General features: G+C 44.8%; 2 protein-coding genes across 2 annotated transcripts; both read right to left on the bottom strand.

The window, feature by feature from the left end:
* Nucleotides 1-941: 941 nt before the first annotated feature.
* On the bottom strand, nt 942-9,410 carry diablo (diablo, IAP-binding mitochondrial protein). The gene is made up of 6 exons (NM_001016281.3): nt 9,360-9,410; nt 7,397-7,511; nt 6,393-6,521; nt 5,327-5,437; nt 2,383-2,479; nt 942-1,617 (listed from the first exon to the last, which is right to left on the bottom strand). The coding sequence occupies exons 1-6, from the start codon at nt 9,407-9,409 to the stop codon at nt 1,385-1,387; spliced, it is 735 nt and encodes a 244-aa protein (NP_001016281.1). The 5' UTR covers nt 9,410; the 3' UTR covers nt 942-1,384.
* A 3,781-nt stretch (nt 9,411-13,191) lies between these two features.
* On the bottom strand, nt 13,192-18,752 carry LOC116406446. Its single transcript, XM_002937695.5, has 2 exons — nt 17,244-18,752; nt 13,192-13,848 (listed from the first exon to the last, which is right to left on the bottom strand). The coding sequence occupies exons 1-2, from the start codon at nt 18,643-18,645 to the stop codon at nt 13,829-13,831; spliced, it is 1,422 nt and encodes a 473-aa protein (XP_002937741.3). The 5' UTR covers nt 18,646-18,752; the 3' UTR covers nt 13,192-13,828.
* Nucleotides 18,753-19,521: the final 769 nt, after the last annotated feature.

Genomic DNA, 19,521 nt, shown 5'->3' with positions numbered 1-19,521 from the left:
AAAAATAAAGAATATGCATGGAGCGCTTCCCTACTAACCAGCACCTTAATATCCATTTTACTGACTTTTCCTTTTCCTTCAGCCTCACTTTCACTTTCCCTCTCCTACTGGGGTAGCAGGACAGATGTGCAGAATGGACACCTTTCACCTTCACATTGTTATACCTGAATATTTCCATTCAAAACAAAAGGAAATCCAAAGACAACTTAGCACGCCTCACCTAAAGTGTTCAATAATTGGGTTCACCTTTCAGTTAACTTTTAGTGTGTTATAGAATGTCCGGTTCCAAAAACTTTATAAAAAATAAACAATGAAGATTTATTTTTCTCTGTTACATCCAGCATATGGGGGTGAATGATCCCAGCAGCTTACTATTTTATTATTATTGATAATGTCTTTCATTTAACCCACTGCCTGGTTGATATGTCAGTGTTATACTAAAAGTTAAAGGTGATCTACCCCTTTAAAAGCAACAGTTTACAAACAGGGCAGCTTAGGGCATTTTATTTTCTCTCTGTGACTTTTAAGTGTTAAAAATTGCCCTGTGTGTCACTGCTGCTACACAGGAAACAGCAGTATATGCACTCTTTGGCACCTGTTCCTATTATAAGTATACAATTAGAGCACAATCAGTAGTACAAGGACACATGGTTACTCAGCTTTGGCCTTCTTCACTTTTTTGGAATCACATGGCAAATTCCAGCAATGAAAGCTTCTTAGCACAATCCTTTGCTTCTTTTCTCAAAGAAAGTGTTATTTTGTTAGTTAACTTAAGAAATAGAAGTCTTAGGTAACTTTTAAAATACTTACAATACAAAATGTGTCCATTATAATACACTAACAATGCAAAATTCTATATACGGTAAATAGAAGGCCTGAAACCACTTCCTTTGTGGCAGCAAAAATTAAAGGGAATTATTATTGGTACAGGAAAGTGCTAATTACAAATCATCTATTTAGTTTAATGTGCACAGACAGAGACAACCATCAAGAGCTTTACAGCAGTCTGCTTTGCTCATGAAATGAGCAAACCATTTTGCCTCCATGTATCTGTAACACTCGGCTGCGAGATGAACACTGTCGGCGGAAACTTTCTTTTGTCATTAGCTGAAATCCACTCAGGTCATTTCTTAGAACAAAGACCAAGCAGAACAGGAAGCGTGGGTATGCTAGTGGCTGAGGAGGCATACCACCTGGTCTAACCAGGAATCCCAATACAGCTGATAAATTAATCTTAAAAATGTACCTTCTTTGTGCATCTCCCTTACATTTATGTCTATGGACAATACGCAATCCATGAATAAGATAAAGTAATGTATTAAAGTTCACATTGTCTCTTCTTTCTCTTGTAGCATTTTTCACTTCACACATTTTAAGATGCATTTCAGTCTTCACGCAGGTAAGCTTCAGGTATTTCCTCTTCCTCTGACAGGCTGCTTCTTGGGCTTCCTCCACTGGGTGGGTTCCCTTTATCCTCTGTAATAGTTCTTTTGATCTCGTCTGTCTGACTTGCCGCCAGCTGGACCTCTGCAATATGAGCCTGATTGCGGGCTTGCTGCACTTGGGTCTGGACTATCTGGATGTGATTTCGCACCGTCACTGAAGCCTGGTCTGCACCTGCACACACATTGGTAAAAATGAATAAAAGGAAATTAACAGTGCTTTTAAAGGGGATATATCTGTAGGTGATTAGTACAGTCAAGAAAAGAAAGACAAAAGCCAGTAATACATAAACAATCTAAGTCAACATTCAGTTTTTATTTGATTAACCTAGAATCCACAAATGGAAAATATGATATTTCTAAACATGTTTGTTATTATGAACCACAAACGTTACCATCAAAATCAGGTGACCTTTTTACAAAGGTCACCTGAAAATATAAATATATCACTAAATATATTTGAGATGGGCATAGTCACTGGTAAAACAGAGTTTGCTATATGGCCCTCATTTTAGATCTCAGTCATGGAATTTCATAAGTGCATAGAACAGCTCAATAGTTTTATGAAATAGAAGGAAGCAACAGAGGAATCATGCTACACATCTCTGACTATTAGGAAAAGCAGTGGCCTTAAGCACATATTGATAAGCGTGTGGATGGTATGTCGCAAGGTAGAAGAAGAGGGGTTTTAACAAATCCTCACATGGTTTGACATAAAATAAACAGGAGCAGATACTGCCATCCCCCTGCATGTAACCAAAGGGAAGATAAAAAGGTTTCAGCTTCATTTACTAACTGTAAAACCACTTCTTACGCGCTTAGTTCTGCCACCTAGTGGCATAGTAGACGCACACACTCACCAGCAAGTAGCAGATCATTCATTGAACTTCAGGTGAGCACAACTGACATGCTTGGAAAATATAGCATAATGAAAACGTACCTGACTGGTATGCTGCTTCTGCTGCCATCTCTGATAGGCTCACTGCTCTCTGCCAGCTAGATTCATACTTCAGATACTGTTCTTTTAACTGCTTCATCTATGAAGGGAAAGACAAGGCTTATATTCACATTTCAAAGTATTGCTAGCAGTCTGACACACTATAACATCCAGTAAAGGACCTATTAACCCCAAAATTTTCCTAATAAAAGAAAACATAATTTGCAACTTTGCAATTTATATTTTACTAATTTGTAATGTTTTTAAAGCCACTTGTATATATAAGTGCTATTAAAGCAGTGTTTGCCTGGCCTATTCTATTCCCTGCCCTGGTGGCTCAGGCGTTTGAAACAATGTAACACAAGGCAGCAGATGGACAGCCCTGACTTGCTGGAGGAGCCTGGCACTTGCAACATTGTTTAAAAAGTAACAACCAGGAGTTCTGTAAATGCTGTTCTCTATAGCAATTACATTTACCATTTACTTTTAAAGCACTAAATTGTTTTAATAAATCCATATCGGAAAGTTGCTTAGAATTATGTTTTATAAGGCAAAAAAAATATTTTTTTTGGTTGACATCCTTTAAGGTAGGTTACACACAGGTATTAGTTTGTGTCTACCTTCAGGGTGCAATGGCTTCCTAGATAATCATCATTATTCCTTTAAATAGTGCCAGCAGGTTATTTGGCATTCAATTCAGGCATCATATTTCTATGAAAGGGACCCTGTTATTTGCGCATTCAAAAAGCAGCCCACCCATGCATGCAAAATAATTCCACACACTGGCCAATGGCTAGGGCACTATTTATTAGTCCAAATATAATGTGTATGGCATCATAATACCAATAATCAGAACATAATGCAATTCATTTATCTAGTTAGTTTATGTAGTTCTATAACTACACATACAAAAGACGTGTTAGTGCTACACATACAAAAGACATGTTAGTGCTACATATACAAAAGACATGTTAGTGCTACATATACAAAAGACATGTTAGTGCTACATATACAAAAGACATGTTAGTGCTACATATACAAAAGACATGTTAGTGCTACATATACAAAAGACATGTTAGTGCTACACATACAAAAGACATGTTAGCGCTACACATACAAAAGACATGTTAGCGCTACACATACAAAAGACATGTTAGCGCTACACATACAAAAGACATGTTAGCGCTACACATACAAAAGGCATGTTAGTGCTACACATACAAAAGGCATGTTAGTGCTACACATACAAAAGGCATGTTAGTGCTACACATACAAAAGACATGTTAGCGCTACACATACAAAAGACATGTTAGCGCTACACATACAAAAGACATGTTAGCGCTACACATACAAAAGACATGTTAGTGCTACACATACAAAAGGCATGTTAGTGCTACACATACAAAAGGCATGTTAGTGCAACCAAAAGGCTGCAGCTGGAATACAGCTAGATACTTATAAACAGTGTGAGGCTAAATAGATCAAAAAGTTGAATACACTGGAGCCATTAGGCATGACAAATGCAATTAGCTACAATTTTTTTTTATGAATATGTACTTTAAATGTAAAAAGAACACGGGTTTAATCTGTGCTTAAAACATCTGGACAGGAGATAGATTTCAGTGATTATTGTGCACAGTTTGTAACGTGTGCTTGTAATAGTGCAATATCTGAGTATGCCACCAGACGGTAATACTTTGTTGGAAGCTTGCACTCTTATATTTCAATACTGGGGAAATCTAAACCTAAACAGTAACCAATATCAACCAATCTTTTTGTCCATGTCCATTTTGCAGATGCATGAAAACGCTCAACAATGATTAGTTGCTATGGGTTACTACTCCAGTGGAAAGTTGCCCAGTGTTGGTAAATGAGCTCAAAGATTTCTGTAGACCTGTGGCCATGGTGGAGCTCTTGTGGTTTAAAATTAAGGTATTGGTGCAAATGTTTGATGGGTTGTATTCACTGTGCCTGAGCACTTGAAAGATTGAATAACTGAAAACATTGAGTGCAAGTAGCTTTTTAAAGGAGAACTAAAGCTTAACTAAAGACGTAGGCTACAAATGTTGTAATTTATGTTTTGTGCTTCTGTACAGCACAAGGCAACCACAGCCCTTTAGCAGGGAAGCTCTAAACCAGTGCTATTAGCATCAGACTTAAATCATCAGCCCATTAGGATCAGCTTATAGGACAGACAAGCATCATCTTCTTTGCTTGATAATTTCCGGCTACCCATAAACTTAGCTTCTTAATAGCTGCTCAGAGCGCACTTATCATGTGAATGTACAGTATGGAGACCCCCTGTGACAACTTTAAAAGACTGGATTATTACTACTATAGAGATGTTGAACATTTAGGCTGGTTCAACAAGTGCATTGTATAAAATATGGCATGTCTAACCATATTAATTTTTAGGGTTTAGTTCTCCTTTAACAAACATGTAAGCAGCGATTAAACCATTTGTGACTTCTGGAAATCTTTTTGAACTGGTCTTGCATGTTGTACCAGCTATAGCAGTGATCCCCAACCAGTGGTTTGTGAGCAACATGTTGCTCACCAACCCCTTGGATGTTGCTCTCTGTGTCCCCAAACCAGGTAGTTATTATCAAATTGGTTGAATAAAAACAAGATTTACTACCAAATAAAGCCCCCTGTAAGCTGATAGTGTGCATAGAGGCTGCCTAATAGCCAATCTTAGCCCTTATTTGGCACCTCCATTAACTTTTATGGCGCTTGTGTTGCTCTCCAAGTATTTTTACATTTGACTGTGGCTCACGAGTAAGAAAGTTTGGGGACCCCTGAGCTATAGGGTACCTATAAGTACATGGTTAAAATCTGTACATGAACACACTGAGATTGGAATAAGCTACACATCTGCAAGTACCTACTTGAAAAGGCCACCCTAGGTAATATAGTTACCCATACGGCCCAAGCCTAACAATTATACCTGTACACGAGCTCCAATGATCACTTGCCAGATGGCGCTTTCTTCATTTGAATTCATTTTATCAAGAAGGGAGGTGTACTTCTGCTGCAAAGAAATCAGTGTATACACAGCCTGCAGAAAACAAAAGTAGGAGCTGTCATACTGTTTGCTTTGGAATTGTTCTGCTTAATAGAAACAGTTATCAGAAAGTTATCATGTATCAAGTACCCCTTGTGGTTTGTTTTCTTGTTCTTTTGTTTTATTTTTTACCCTGCAACTGAAGCGTTTAATCACCTAACTAGCCACCAGGTGGAACTCTCTATAGAGTATAAAAATATGACAAAAAGATTATCTTATCTCTTATACATGTAGTGGCTGATTCTTTCTCATACAGCATGTTTGAGGGCCGGATTCAAGTAAAATTTTGATGTCATACAGTAAAGTCTACGGGGCCTTTTTGCAGAATGGGGGCTAAAAAATGCCTCTGGATGGCCACATGCAGCCCATTGCTCTCCAGCTAAGCAGCCCCAGTTGTTCTTTTATATTTATTTTAACACGATGTAAAAACAGAACTTTCTATTGACTGTACTTCCTATTGAATGTATTTCCCCTTTAGTCTAAAAGCTAAGAAATACAAAATGTGTTGGCTATGGTAAAACTGGTTTGTCTTTGTACAATAAATTAAGGCTGGAGAAGCAATAATATGCACTGTACAGCATATAGCAAGCCGCTGCAATTGTGTGTATTCTATGGCTGCCTCATGTCCAAAGCATTAAGAATTAGGGGCTGATCTATCCATATCCCTGCTTCTTTATGTGAACTGTTAAATTATTACATCTTACTTTAAAAACTACTGGAGTGAGATGATTAGGTACCTAGTAAACAATCTAACCCCTGCATTTCACAGGCGTGCCCACTGGGGCTGGTCGAGGAGATTCCACCTAAGGGGTACATGCCCCTGCAGAGCACAGCATCAGCGCATGCATATCCAGCATCTTTTTTTTTTTTTGGTCCCCTGAAAACTTTAAATTAGGGCTTGACTGTACAATATTCATAGGTGATCTACAGCCAAGTAACATTGTCTTACCGTAGTGTATTCTGTGAGGGATTCAACAAGAGCATAAGTTGTCTGAGATAAAAATGTAGATGAACTGTCTGCTACCAAAGACACTGCCCTCTTTATAAGGGACTCACTGGAGAGAGTGGGCTCTGACCTCTGAAAAAAAAAAACAGAAGTGAAATGAAAACACTGAAGGCATGTCAGACTGTCCCAATTTGTGCACTTTATTCAACATAACCTTAAATTGTAAGAAAGAGAACTGATGTTGGATATACTTAAAACATCCATGTATATAAATATATTAGACCAAGTACAATAAGAAAGCATGCATGAACGCAGGGAGATACTAACAGGCCTGGACTGGCAATCTGTGAATTCTGGCAAATGCCACAGGGGCTGCTGTAAGATGCAAAAGACAGTGACTATTTAGAGGGCTGTTGGGCCTCTGTGTACTTGAAATGCCAGGGTCTATTTTAAACCCCAGTCCAGATCTAGATACTAACCCCCATAGGTAGAAAAGGTATGGCATTTGCTCAAAGATACTTGCTTTTAAACAGGTGATAAGTAAATGCCACATGCTGATTTGTTGCTATAGTTGATTAGACCTGTAGCAAACTCTGCACTTACATAACACTAGTAGTAATTCACCAAATCTACTAATTTGGGATTCAGCTAAATCCTAAACTGAATCTGAACTATAATCTGCCTATGTAAATTTGTACAGGCAAATTAGGGTAAGGGTTAACAAAAATGCTGATTTCCTTGAATTTGGCCAAATTCTGAACCAAATCCAGGACTGAGTGCATTCCTAAACCTTAGGGCTTGAAAATATGATCTAAAGCTACTTGTTGGAAACCTACGCAGACAAAGAGAGAACACATAAACTCCTTGCCCTGGCTGGAATCGAGCTCAGGAGTGTTTTTCAGATACTCCCTGTATTTATTTGATAAAATTAATACAACTATAATGTTAAAAAACCTTTGTCACTTTGTTACATCACAAATAGCAATGCAAAATATATTTTAACTAACCTGTCCAACTGGAATTGCACATACGCTTGTCCCAACACCTACTGAGAGCACTTTACGCCATGAAGCTCGCAGTAAGCTGACACAGTTTCTCCTACTTACAATTGGAAAGCTTTCTCTGAAAAAAAAAAAACAAAGCCAAATCTTTAGAGTAGTAAATAAGAACAAAAGCATTGAAACATGTCATTGTATCTTAATTGCATTTTTATTTTGAAGACAGAGGGGGGTTAAATTTATTAGTAGGAAACTGCAGTCTGTACCGTGTTTCCCCGAAAATAAGACACTGTCTTATATTTTTTTAAGCTCCAAAATATGCACTATGTCTTATTTTCAGGGGATGTCTTATTTTTCCATGAAGAAGAATACAGTACACATTTATTCCATCGTTTGGGCGAGATTTATCGCCCAGCCCTAGGTGGGTGTCTTATTTTCCGAGGGGGGTTAAAAATCGGGGGGGTGCCTTACTTTCGGAGGATGTCCTATTTTTGGAGAAACAGGGTAGCTAACGTGATGTGGCTGAACTACCATTTCTACTTAAATGGCTGTTTTCTTCTGCATGCATGCACCCATGAGCTTTCGGATCTATGTATAGAGCAGCTGCATTTGATGCATGTTTAAAATGCAAAAGCTTTTTGGCTGCTAAGTGACATATGAAAGCTGGAAAGAGCCAGAAGAGGAAGGCAAATAATTCATAGGGTAAAACGTTTGCTATGAAGCATAACATAAGTAGTATAAAGGTGATACCTTTATTGGCTAACAAGAAATGATAATTACAGAAAGCTTTCAGAACATTTCAGTTCCTTCTTCAAAGCTGATTACACTAATGTGTTCTATATGCTTGCTCTAATTATCATTCCTAGTTAGTCATTAAAGGTAGGACCTTTATCTATTTATACTTTATATCTACCAGGCAGAGTATGGCACACACACAGGCAGCATAGGACAGGCAGAGTATGGCACACCCAGGCAGGGTAGGGCAGGCAGAGTAGGGAAGGCAGAGTAGGGCACACACAGGCAGCATAGGACAGGCAAAGTATGGCACACCCAGACAGGGTAGGGCAGGCAGAGTATGGCACACACAGGCAGCATAGGACAGGTAGAGTGCTACCTGTGTGTGCCAGACTCTGCTTGCCCTATGCTGCCTGTGGGAGGTTAACCTGGCAGGGGTTTGTTCTGGGAGTTTGTTAGCAGTTGGAAATAGCCATTAAATGGTCCCTAAGGTGTGTAATTATGTGCTGGGGGTTGCTGTGCTATCCACAGGGGAGGAGGCATATGGATTTAAGGGTATGCCTTAATATGATATAATATAATTCTTTCACATATGAATGACAGTTGATATCCCCATTGTAAGGACCAAGCATTTGGGTTTTTGCTGCACAACCCCCATTATGATAAAATAGGTGTGGTTTGAAGTGGGTGTGGTTTCAAAAAGGGGGGTGGTCAAACTGGCTTCCATTAGCGGCCCTCCACCATGTATGCTAGAGAAATTCCGGCCCTCGGCACCGTAGAAGTTGGACAGCACTGATTTACATGATAGGCCCCAAGTCTCAGTACTTTAGCTGCCCCCCTGCTGTTTAGAGTAACAGAACTATCAGAACAGAGTAATGAGAGCAGCCTGCAGCTTTAGAAGCAGACACCCTCCCAGTGTGAGGAACACAGACACATAACAAAACAACTATATTCAGACACACGTCTCTATTCCGTTTACAGCGAGTCTCTATGAGCTTAGAACGCTACTGCCCGGCAGCTAAAGGGTGGGATATGGTGCAAGCAGCTATACACAACTGTACTGACATACTGAATGAACTGTTCACTAAGTCTGGAGCGTCAATTTACTTTCTGTTTTATAAACATCCTCCATTGTCATTTCTTCTTTTAGACAGAAAGAAGTATCTTACTCCCCGGAGATCATCTTTAATGTCAAAATGATTATAAGTATTCTTTCCTTTTTCTTTTATGACAGTACCTGAGTATGTAAGAGAAGCTCCAAATCAAACGTCTAGGGAGCGACGCCATCTTACAGGCGGAAGCAGGAAGTGACCAATAGAATTTCGCTGTTGCCAAGAATGTGCACAGTATGGGCGGAAGAGATGCGGAAGTGGCAGGGCGACCTTTGATGCACGTCACGCAAGAAGGACGAACCCGTCGCTAAGTTACAGCGGGGAATGTGGCAGGGGAAGTTTCATGTGTTAGTGTTTACGTAAGTGTGTTTGTGAGACAAGGTCTTTAGTTTCCTGAAAACCAAATAAAGCAAAATGACTCATGGACTGCTTTGCATTTATTATTTTTCTGATGTAATATCTGGTAACTATATGTGCGGTAGGCTATTTGGGACTTTCCGAGGTGAATCACAATGTGACATCTTTAGCATTGGCAGGCGGCGTTGCGGTATATACAGCTAGCAGGTGCATCAAGTGTGTCTCTTTTTAGTAAACAGATGCCATAGAATAACATGGCAAGGGGTTTATATAGTGTTATGCCTGAATTATATAACCCCTCCCTCACCCCTCCCCAGCCCTGCCAATCCCTCCTCACCCCTCCCCAGCCCTGCCAATCCCTCCTCCCCCTCCCAGCCCTGCCAACCCCTCCCCCCCCAGCCCTGCCAATCCCTCCTCACCCCTCCCCAGCCCTGCCAGTCCCTCCTCACCCCTCCCCAGCCCTGCCAATCCCTCCTCACCCCTCCCCAGCCCTGCCAGTCCCTCCTCACCCCTCCCCAGCCCTGCCAGTCCCTCCTCACCCCTCCCCAGCCCTGCCAGTCCCTCCTCACCCCTCCCCAGCCCTGCCAATCCCTCCTCACCCCTCCCCAGCCCTGCCAATCCCTCCTCACCCCTCCCCAGCCCTGCCAATCCCTCCTCACCCCTCCCCAGCCCTGCCAGTCCCTCCTCACCCCTCCCCAGCCCTGCCAATCCCTCCTCACCCCTCCCCAGCCCTGCCAATCGCTCCTCACCCCTCCCCAGCCCTGCCAGTCCCTCCTCACCCCTCCCCAGCCCTGCCAATCGCTCCTCACCCCTCCCCAGCCCTGCCAGTCCCTCCTCACCCCTCCCCAGCCCTGCCAGTCCCTCCTCACCCCTCCCCAGCCCTGCCAGTCCCTCCTCACCCCTCCCCAGCCCTGCCAGTCCCTCCTCACCCCTCCCCAGCCCTGCCAGTCCCTCCTCACCCTTCCCCAGCCCTGCCAATCGCTCCTCACCCCTCCCCAGCCCTGCCAGTCCCTCCTCACCCCTCCCCAGCCCTGCCAATCCCTCCTCACCCCTCCCCAGCCCTGCCAGTCCCTCCTCACCCCTCCCCAGCCCTGCCAGTCCCTCCTCACCCCTCCCCAGCCCTGCCAATCCCTCCTCACCCCTCCCCAGCCCTGCCAGTCCCTCCTCACCCCTCCCCAGCCCTGCCAGTCCCTCCTCACCCCTCCCCAGCCCTGCCAGTCCCTCCTCACCCCTCCCCAGCCCTGCCAGTCCCTCCTCACCCCTCCCCAGCCCTGCCAATCCCTCCTCACCCCTCCCCAGCCCTGCCAATCCCTCCTCACCCCTCCCCAGCCCTGCCAATCCCTCCTCACCCCTCCCCAGCCCTGCCAGTCCCTCCTCACCCCTCCCCAGCCCTGCCAATCGCTCCTCACCCCTCCCCAGCCCTGCCAGTCCCTCCTCACCCCTCCCCAGCCCTGCCAGTCCCTCCTCACCCCTCCCCAGCCCTGCCAATCGCTCCTCACCCCTCCCCAGCCCTGGCAGTCCCTCCTCACCCCTCCCCAGCCCTGCCAATCCCTCCTCACCCCTCCCCAGCCCTGCCAGTCCCTCCTCACCCCTCCCCAGCCCTGCCAGTCCCTCCTCACCCCTCCCCAGCCCTGCCAGTCCCTCCTCACCCCTCCCCAGCCCTGCCAATCGCTCCTCACCCCTCCCCAGCCCTGCCAGTCCCTCCTCACCCCTCCCCAGCCCTGCCAGTCCCTCCTCACCCCTCCCCAGCCCTGCCAATCCCTCCTCACCCCTCCCCAGCCCTGCCAATCGCTCCTCACCCCTCCCCAGCCCTGCCAGTCCCTCCTCACCCCTCCCCAGCCCTGCCAATCCCTCCTCACCCCTCCCCAGCCCTGCCAGTCCCTCCTCACCCCTCCCCAGCCCTGCCAGTCCCTCCTCACCCCTCCCCAGCCCTGCCAGTCCCTCCTCACCCCTCCCCAGCCCTGCCAGTCCCTCCTCACCCCTCCCCAGCCCTGCCAATCGCTCCTCACCCCTCCCCAGCCCTGCCAGTCCCTCCTCACCCCTCCCCAGCCCTGCCAATCCCTCCTCACCCCTCCCCAGCCCCCTCCCCAGCCCTGCCAATCCCTCCTCACCCCTCCCCAGCCCTGCCAATCCCTCCTCACCCCTCCCCAGCCCTGCCTCTGTAGAGGGCATAAGTACAGTTAAAAGCAAATGCTTGGGAACCCTTACCAAATGACATATTTGGATTTTTTTAAAGGAGACATATTGGATAAATGGGAAACCCCTAACCATGTAGGCAATTATGAATAATATACGGTGCTGCTTTCCCTTTGTGCTAAACATTAATCCTCTCTGTAACAATGGCCCCTTTATTGGAGCTCCCTATAGATCCTCTCAGGTCTCTGTCTGTGTTTCAAATGAGGGGTGGGCGTGTCCTAACGGCCCCTGCCAGAAGCACAGTAGGAGGGGGAGAGCCAATCACAGCCCTGCACTCACACAAGCACAGATAGGCTTCAGTTCCCTATCAGGTCAGCCTAGCTGCTGATTGGTTCCTATCCTACAGTGCAGGGTAGGGAGGGCCGCCGGCTCCCCAGCTCATCCAGAGAATTCAGCCAGCAGGAAGTGGAACAGATGGGCGGGACTAGTGGGGTTTTGGTGGAATTTCTCAATAAATCAGCAGGAAACACTACTTTTTAAGCACAATCCTTCTATATCTAGGAGAATAATTCACTGGTACATTCTTAATTTTTATAGGATATGTCTCCTTTAAGCGAAAAGTAGGAAACTACTGCAGCAGTCAGTGTGTTAAAAAAAACATTAATTTTAATGCACAGTTACATTCTATTTCACAAACTTTCAGCCATAGGAATCAAGAAAATAGTAATTGTGCCATGCACCGCTTACACACCTTTCTACTTATCCAGTGGTCTCTGCAAGGTCTCTGACCCTGATTATCTCTTTAGGTCTTAAAGGAACAGTAACACCAAAAAATTCAAGTGTATTAAAGAAATTCCAATATAATATACTGCTGCTCTGCACTGGTACAACTGGTGTGTTTGCCTCAGAAACACTACTATGGTTTATATAAAGAATGCAGCTGTGTAGCCATGAGGGCAGCCATTCAAAGGAGAAAAGGCACAGGCACTTAGCAGATAACAGATAAAACACTATTGTATTCTACGGAGCTTATCCGTTATCTGCTATGTAACCTGTGCCTTTTCTCCTTTTTCCAGCTTGAATGGCTGCCCCCGGAGCTACACAGCAGCTTATTATATATAAACTATAGTAGAGTTTCTGTAGCAAACACACAACTTTTACCAGTGCAGGGCAACAGTACATTATATTTCATTTACTTTAAAACTCTTTAATTTTTTGGTGTTACTGTTTCTTTAACAGCCTTATGAGTTGTCAGCTGTTGACAATTGCAGAGCTTAATAAAAGAAATGGTAGTTGAAGGGATATGTGAAAATCAGATCTGGCAGATCAAGAAAAAGATCTGAGAAAATTTCCTGTATACTGACCAGAAAGGAATAGATACACTAATAGGTACACTACTAGGTCAAGGAACCCCCTATCCCCCGGCTTTGCCCCCCTTACCACCAAAGTAAACAAAAGACATAATGTGGCAAATTCTGTGGAGGTCACAGGCTTTTATTAATTCAAACCATAAAAAAAATATATATAGGTACACCCTGACCCCAGCTGCGGCTCTTATTTTCCAAACACAAAACTATTGTGTATCCAAAAAACCAACGTGGGCGCAATGCCCAAAAACTTACCAAGAAGAAATTAGAGCAGGGATCATAGGGCCACGCGCACTCAGTGATCGCTTTCTTAAGCCCATCCCCCTACCCAACGTGGGCGCAATGCCCAAAAAATTTACCATGAAGAAATTAGAGCAGGGATCATAGGGCCGCGCGCACTCAGTGATCGCTTTCTTAAGCCCATCCCCCTGCTCCCTCGTTGTGCATAAATGGCGCTAACCAGTCTCTTGCATGCATCAGAGAAGACCGTGCAGTCAAAGTCTGATGTACACTAGTGACTCACTAAAGGTAGGCCTGCGCTTCAACCAACTCATGCTCTCAGAGCCGCACTGCCGAGCCGCAGCTGAATCACTCAGTGCCTTTGACCACCACAGAAAATGGTACTCCAGAGGAAGGCGAAAACTCTAGCACTTTTCGGCCAATTAGCGCTACGAGGAAAATTCCTTCCTGACCCCTTCTTGGCGATCGGTCGCAATGACCCTGGAGCACCGTCTTCACAACTGGATCAGCTCACCTAGGGAGGGAGGGTGGGAAACAAGAAACAAGTAATAATGTATCCTTAACAAACATACATCCCATTACATACCTTGCTCTGCCAACTCCCCTCCCCTAGCCCACCCCTCTCTTTCCCTCCACTGCTCACCCTTCTATTGTTCTACCTGGAGCTGACCGGGGGAGGGAACAGGCCCTGCCCAAATGAACATATGGCTAAAGGGGGAAGGGGTCCCAGCCTAAATTCATTTCAGCCCTATTTGGGCTTCATTCAAACTAGGTCAAGGAACCCCCTATCCCCCGGCTTTGCCCCCCTTACCACCAAAGTAAACACGCTGAGACATAATGTGGCAAATTCTGTGGAGGTCACAGGCTTTTATTAATTCAAACCATAAAAAATATATATAGGTACACCCTGACCCCAGCTGCGGCTCTTATTTTCCAAACACAAAACTATTGTGTCTCCAAAAAACCAACGTGGGCGCAATGCCCAAAACATTTACCATGAAGAAATTAGAGCAGGGATCATAGGGCCACGCGCACTCAGTGATCGCTTTCTTAAGCCCATCCCCCTACCCAACGTGGGCACAATGCCCAAAAAATTTACCATGAAAAAATTAGAGCAGGGATCATAGGGCCGCGCGCTCTTAGTGATCGCTTTCTTAAGCCCATCCCCCCTGCTCCCTCGTTGTGCATAAATGGCGCTAACCAGTCTCTTGCATGCATCAGAGAAGACTGTGCAGTCAAAGTCTGATGTACACTAGTGACTCACTAAAGGTAGGCCTGCGCTTCAACCAACTCATGCTCTCAGAGCCGCACTGCCGCCAACCAATGGAAAAAAGGGGAGGGGTGACACCTATCCTTTTCCAATGGCCCCACTACCTGGCCCGTGCCCTCCACCATTCATCAGTAAAAGCCTTGATATTCCCAATGCACAAATCCAAACCTTCCATCGACAAATGAACTCCATCTTCCCTATACAGGTGTGTGTGATTACATTTTATATATTCATGCCGAATTCTACCACCACCGGAGGAACAAATGAATTTCCGCATGGCTCTATTAACCTTTCTCCTGGATTTCTCAATGCCCTTGGGGGAAATAGGGCCTCTCTAACTGCTCCTTTGTATCACATCTGACCATGCTATACACTGGACTTTCTCGTCCCTTATGGGCAAACCCATCTGTTGACCTGCAACCCCTGCATGCTCCTATGCCCAGAAAATAAAAGAATGCCCCAATATCAAAATGTTGCAAGCCATTGCACCTCCTGCTGCGACAAAAAACAAACAAAAACTTTGGTTAAGACTTCTCACTTGCGTTATTTACAGGCCTTATATACTTCTTGTATACCCTTGATTTCCATCTACCCAATGCTTTTATATTGTCACTGCTACCACCCCCCATTGCAGCTTCAGTTGCTGCGCCGATTCTAAAAGAATGGGTTCCAAATTTCTTTGTGTCCCAACCATTATCGATCACCGCCTTCTTCAGAACTTGCCTAAATGGAAAGGCTGAAAGAGGGGAATCATCTTTATGCAACAACAATAGCTGCCCCCCACTCTGGACGCACCACCATGTATTCCCTTAACAACTTTACTGGGCATGATACTTCCCCTGTTCCTTGAATACTTTCCCATTTTCCTTTACCCATTTGATCTGTCTTCGACCTACTAATATAAATCAACAATTTATTTTTTTGTAATGATACATTTTTGTATTGCAATCCTTTTTCTATTGCCTTCTTAGAAGGTGGCACCAGCTCACTAACACGAAAAGCTCCAACAAACGACAGGGCAAAAGCTGCTCTAAACAAAACACACTCAAATTGGTCAAAACAAATTGCGCCCAATGAACGCAATATCTGTTGCAGCCTATCTTTAATGATAGGTTCCCTTTTATCTACCCTCGGGTCTTCAGCGCTACTCCAGCCCTTCACCACTTTCTTAACAATAGGATGATGTGTGAAAGCCGCCAATGTAGTAGCCGCAACCGCCTTGGACTTCCCCTCCTTGTAAAGTTCCCTCAAAAATTCCAATAAATCCTTAAAAGCATAATTTTTCTTACCACCAATGCAGAATAGCCGCCATCTTTCCCAAGCCCTTTTATAGCTGGCCAGAGTTTTTTCCGATAAAGACATGCTGTATACCTAATATGGGTTCACCAACTGCCATAAATTACCAGGACACGCGTGAGCAGATCTTTCTGCATTAGGAGCCAATCTGAAGAAAAGATCCCACTTTTCCCTTGACAGGGCGTCTGCTAGTGTGTTCTCGACCCCTGGCACATGTTGTGCTTTAAACGATATGTTAAATTCTAAACAAATCAGCACCAACCGCCTCAGTAACCTAATCACTGGAAGTGAATCAGATGACAAGTTGTTCACAGCATAAACTACTCCCATATTATCTGACAAAAACCTTATTGCTTTATTTTTTAATCCCTCTGCCCACAACTCTAACGCTACCAAAATAGGAAAAAGCTCCAACAGTGTCAGGTTCTTGGTTAATCCTTTCTCATGCCATGTCTGCGGCCATCTACCCGCACTCCATTTCCCTGCAAAGTAAGCCCCAAAACCAATGCTGCCTGCTGCGTCCGTGATGAAGTCCAATTCTTGACTATGCTTAACCTCCTGCATCCAAATTCTTATCCCATTAAACTCGGTCAAAAACTTATCCCATACCATCAAATCTTCTCTCAGTTCTTTCGTGATTCTGATTTTGTGGAATGACTTCTTCACTCCTGCCGTAGATTTTTCTAGACGCCTATTGAATACTTTACCCATAGGAATGACCCTACACGCAAAGTTTAACAAACCCATCAATTTCTGCATCTCCTTCAACGTTACCTTCCCCGCTGTTATCATTTTCTTAACTGCCCGTTTTGTCCTCTCTACCTTGTCCTTGGGAAGCCTACACACCCTTGCCTCCGTATCTATCTCAATTCCTAAAAACTGCAAATTAGCCGTTGGAAACACTGTTTTTTCCTCCGCCTCCTTCTTTTTCCCACACTCTCTCACCACATGAGACAACCCGCATGAAGAACATACATGCCTGAATTTACAAGCGTACCCCCTGATACACCTCCTCTTATTGTATGCAAAACACACATTCCTTGGTTTAAAAGCGCTAAACCCTCTACTCGCGTTGTTATAACCTCCTTGCTCCTTAGACACGCACCTAGTCCACAAATCTATATCCTTTTGACCAAATGACAAAACCTTGCTATTAACAATCTTTTTCCTAAATGTTCTGTCATAATCAGACCATGAAGTTCCCTTGTAAAACAGATAAGTATCCACTATGGTATCTATGTATTTGATCACATTCAAACATTGCTCTGGCTTTCCTTTCAAATAAACACTAGCAAAAACCAAAAATCCCTTCAACCAATCAAAAATCGATTTGTTCCTCTTACCTTCCTTCTCAGTCTTAACACCATCTTCTTTTGCCTGAACTGCTTCCCTTGTTAGTTCATACACATCCACAAATTTATCTGTTTCAATTGATTTCCTTAATTTCTTAGGCAAATGAGCTGCAGTCTCTGTCAAAGCACACGCATAAGTATCCGCCGCCCCTAACGGTAGCAACAGCTGACCCCCCTTCTTTCCTCTCTTCCTAACACCTTCTTTTCCCTTACCGTCCTTAAAATATTTCTTAATTAATGCTAAAATCTTTCCCCCTTCCGTCTCGCTATCAGATGTATCAGAGTCTGAATCCTGATTAGCCAACACATCTAGAGATCCCAACTCAGTTGCAGCCTCTTGCATGTACACTCCAGCATTCCTCTCCTCCCCCACCGTATGAGATGCAGATGAAGTGGCTGCCTGCTGATTTCCAATCCGACTCCCGTCTCCCATCTGCTGTCCCATCCTCTCCTTTCTCCATTGTCTCCAACTCTCCTCCTCCTCCCTATTCCTGAAAAAGAAACTTGCACAACCAAAATTATGACTGTACATGTTATCTTGTTGGTCCATCCACCTAGGCCTCCTTTGCCAAAGCCTATGCACCTTCCTCAGATCATAACTACAACCATCACCCTCTTCACAATAGTCCCCATCACAATAAGCATCCTCATAAAAATCATCCTCATAGCCATTGTACTCCCAACCTTGCAGACCACCCCCATACCTGGGTCTCAAAGCGTCCTGCACGTATCTCGGATGGCCATTACCTCTCAGTTGTGTATTGCAACCCCCCCTTGCCCAGCTTTGCCCGCAACCGCCCCCCCTAGGGACAGGATCGGCCTCCATGCCCCACTCACCTTCGTTCGATTCCTCATCCAACTCCTCTCCACTTTCTGTGCTGCACTCTCTCCCTCCTTCTGTCTCGGTGGCTGTGGACTTCTTTACCCAGCGTTCAGATACCCCCAATGTCCCCCTTCCTGCATCTCCCGTTGTGGTCTGATCGCTACCCAAATCCCTTACTCCCCCCCTTTGGACCCTTTCGTGGTTTGCGTTGGTGGCAGTGGCAGCCTTCTTCCGGCCTATTCCCCCCCCTCGCGGGCCTCCGAACCCCCTCCCTTGTTCCGCTGCACTTACCGCGCACTCCCCTTGTTCCTCGCCACCTTCCGTACCCCCTCTGCCGTCATCTGGAAATCTTCCGCAATCCTGCGGCGTCGCACCGTTTCTCCTCACTACCTTGCCAACCCTTCCCTGCACCGGACATTTGGTGTCCCTCTCCTCCTGCAAAAGATACCTCATCTTCCTCTTCCGCGTGGTTCCTAACAACAACTCCCCCTGCTCCCCTCCATCCCGGAACCTTTTTGGCCGAAGAATCTTCCTCCTGGGCAATTCCACTCCTGCACCAATGGCGTCCATTATTCAAGCGAAAATCACTTCTGCTGAACGATGCCTGCTGCTGATCCAGACTCACAGACACCGATCCTAAACAAGAAACAAGTAAGAATGTATCCTTAACAAACATACATCCCATTACATACCTTGCTCTGCCTAAGTCCCCTCCCCTAGCCCGCCCCTCTCTTTCCCTCCACTGCTCACCCTTCTATCGCTCTACCTGGAGCTGGCCGGGGGAGGGAGCAGGCCCTGCCCGAATGAATATATGGCTAAAGGGGGAAGGGGTCCCAGCCTAAATTCATTTCAGCCCTATTTGGGCTTCATTCACACTAATCCACTGAGCAATAGATATATATGGCACAGCTCCCAACTGTCCCGATTTTCGCGAGACAGTCCCTCTTTTGACAGCTCAATCTGCAGTCCCAGATTCTTACTGAAAAGTCCCTCATTTCCCTTTGATCTTCTGCACCGAACACTTAAAAAAGATACAAATGTTTCTCAAATTTAATTAAAAAGTAGCTTTTGGCAGAGAGCCAGAAAGTTAACAAGCCACACCTGCAGTGTGATACATTGTTTCTCAGACTTAATTAAAAAGTAGCTTTTGGCAGAGAGCCCAGAAATCTTAAGATGTTGCTAAACTACATGACTTACCATTCCACAGTAAGAAGTGGTGGATGATGACTGACAGTCCTTGTCTTTGGAGGTATACTGGAGTCACTTACTTTGCTGAGCATGTGATAGTTATTGTACCAGTTTTATAGTGTTTGAATAACTGGCTAATGCTAGTGAAACAAGCCTGGACTGGGATTGAAAATAGGCCCTGACATTTCAAGTATACTGAGGCCCAATCAGCACCCCTCCTACCCACTAAATAGTAACTGTCTATGACATCTTACAGCA

Source organism: Xenopus tropicalis, chromosome 1, assembly GCF_000004195.4.
Source record: "Xenopus tropicalis strain Nigerian chromosome 1, UCB_Xtro_10.0, whole genome shotgun sequence".
Classification (NCBI taxonomy): Eukaryota; Metazoa; Chordata; class Amphibia; order Anura; family Pipidae; genus Xenopus; species Xenopus tropicalis.
The sequence above is the reverse complement of the archived record's forward strand: the minus strand, read 5'-3'. Positions and strand labels throughout refer to the sequence as shown.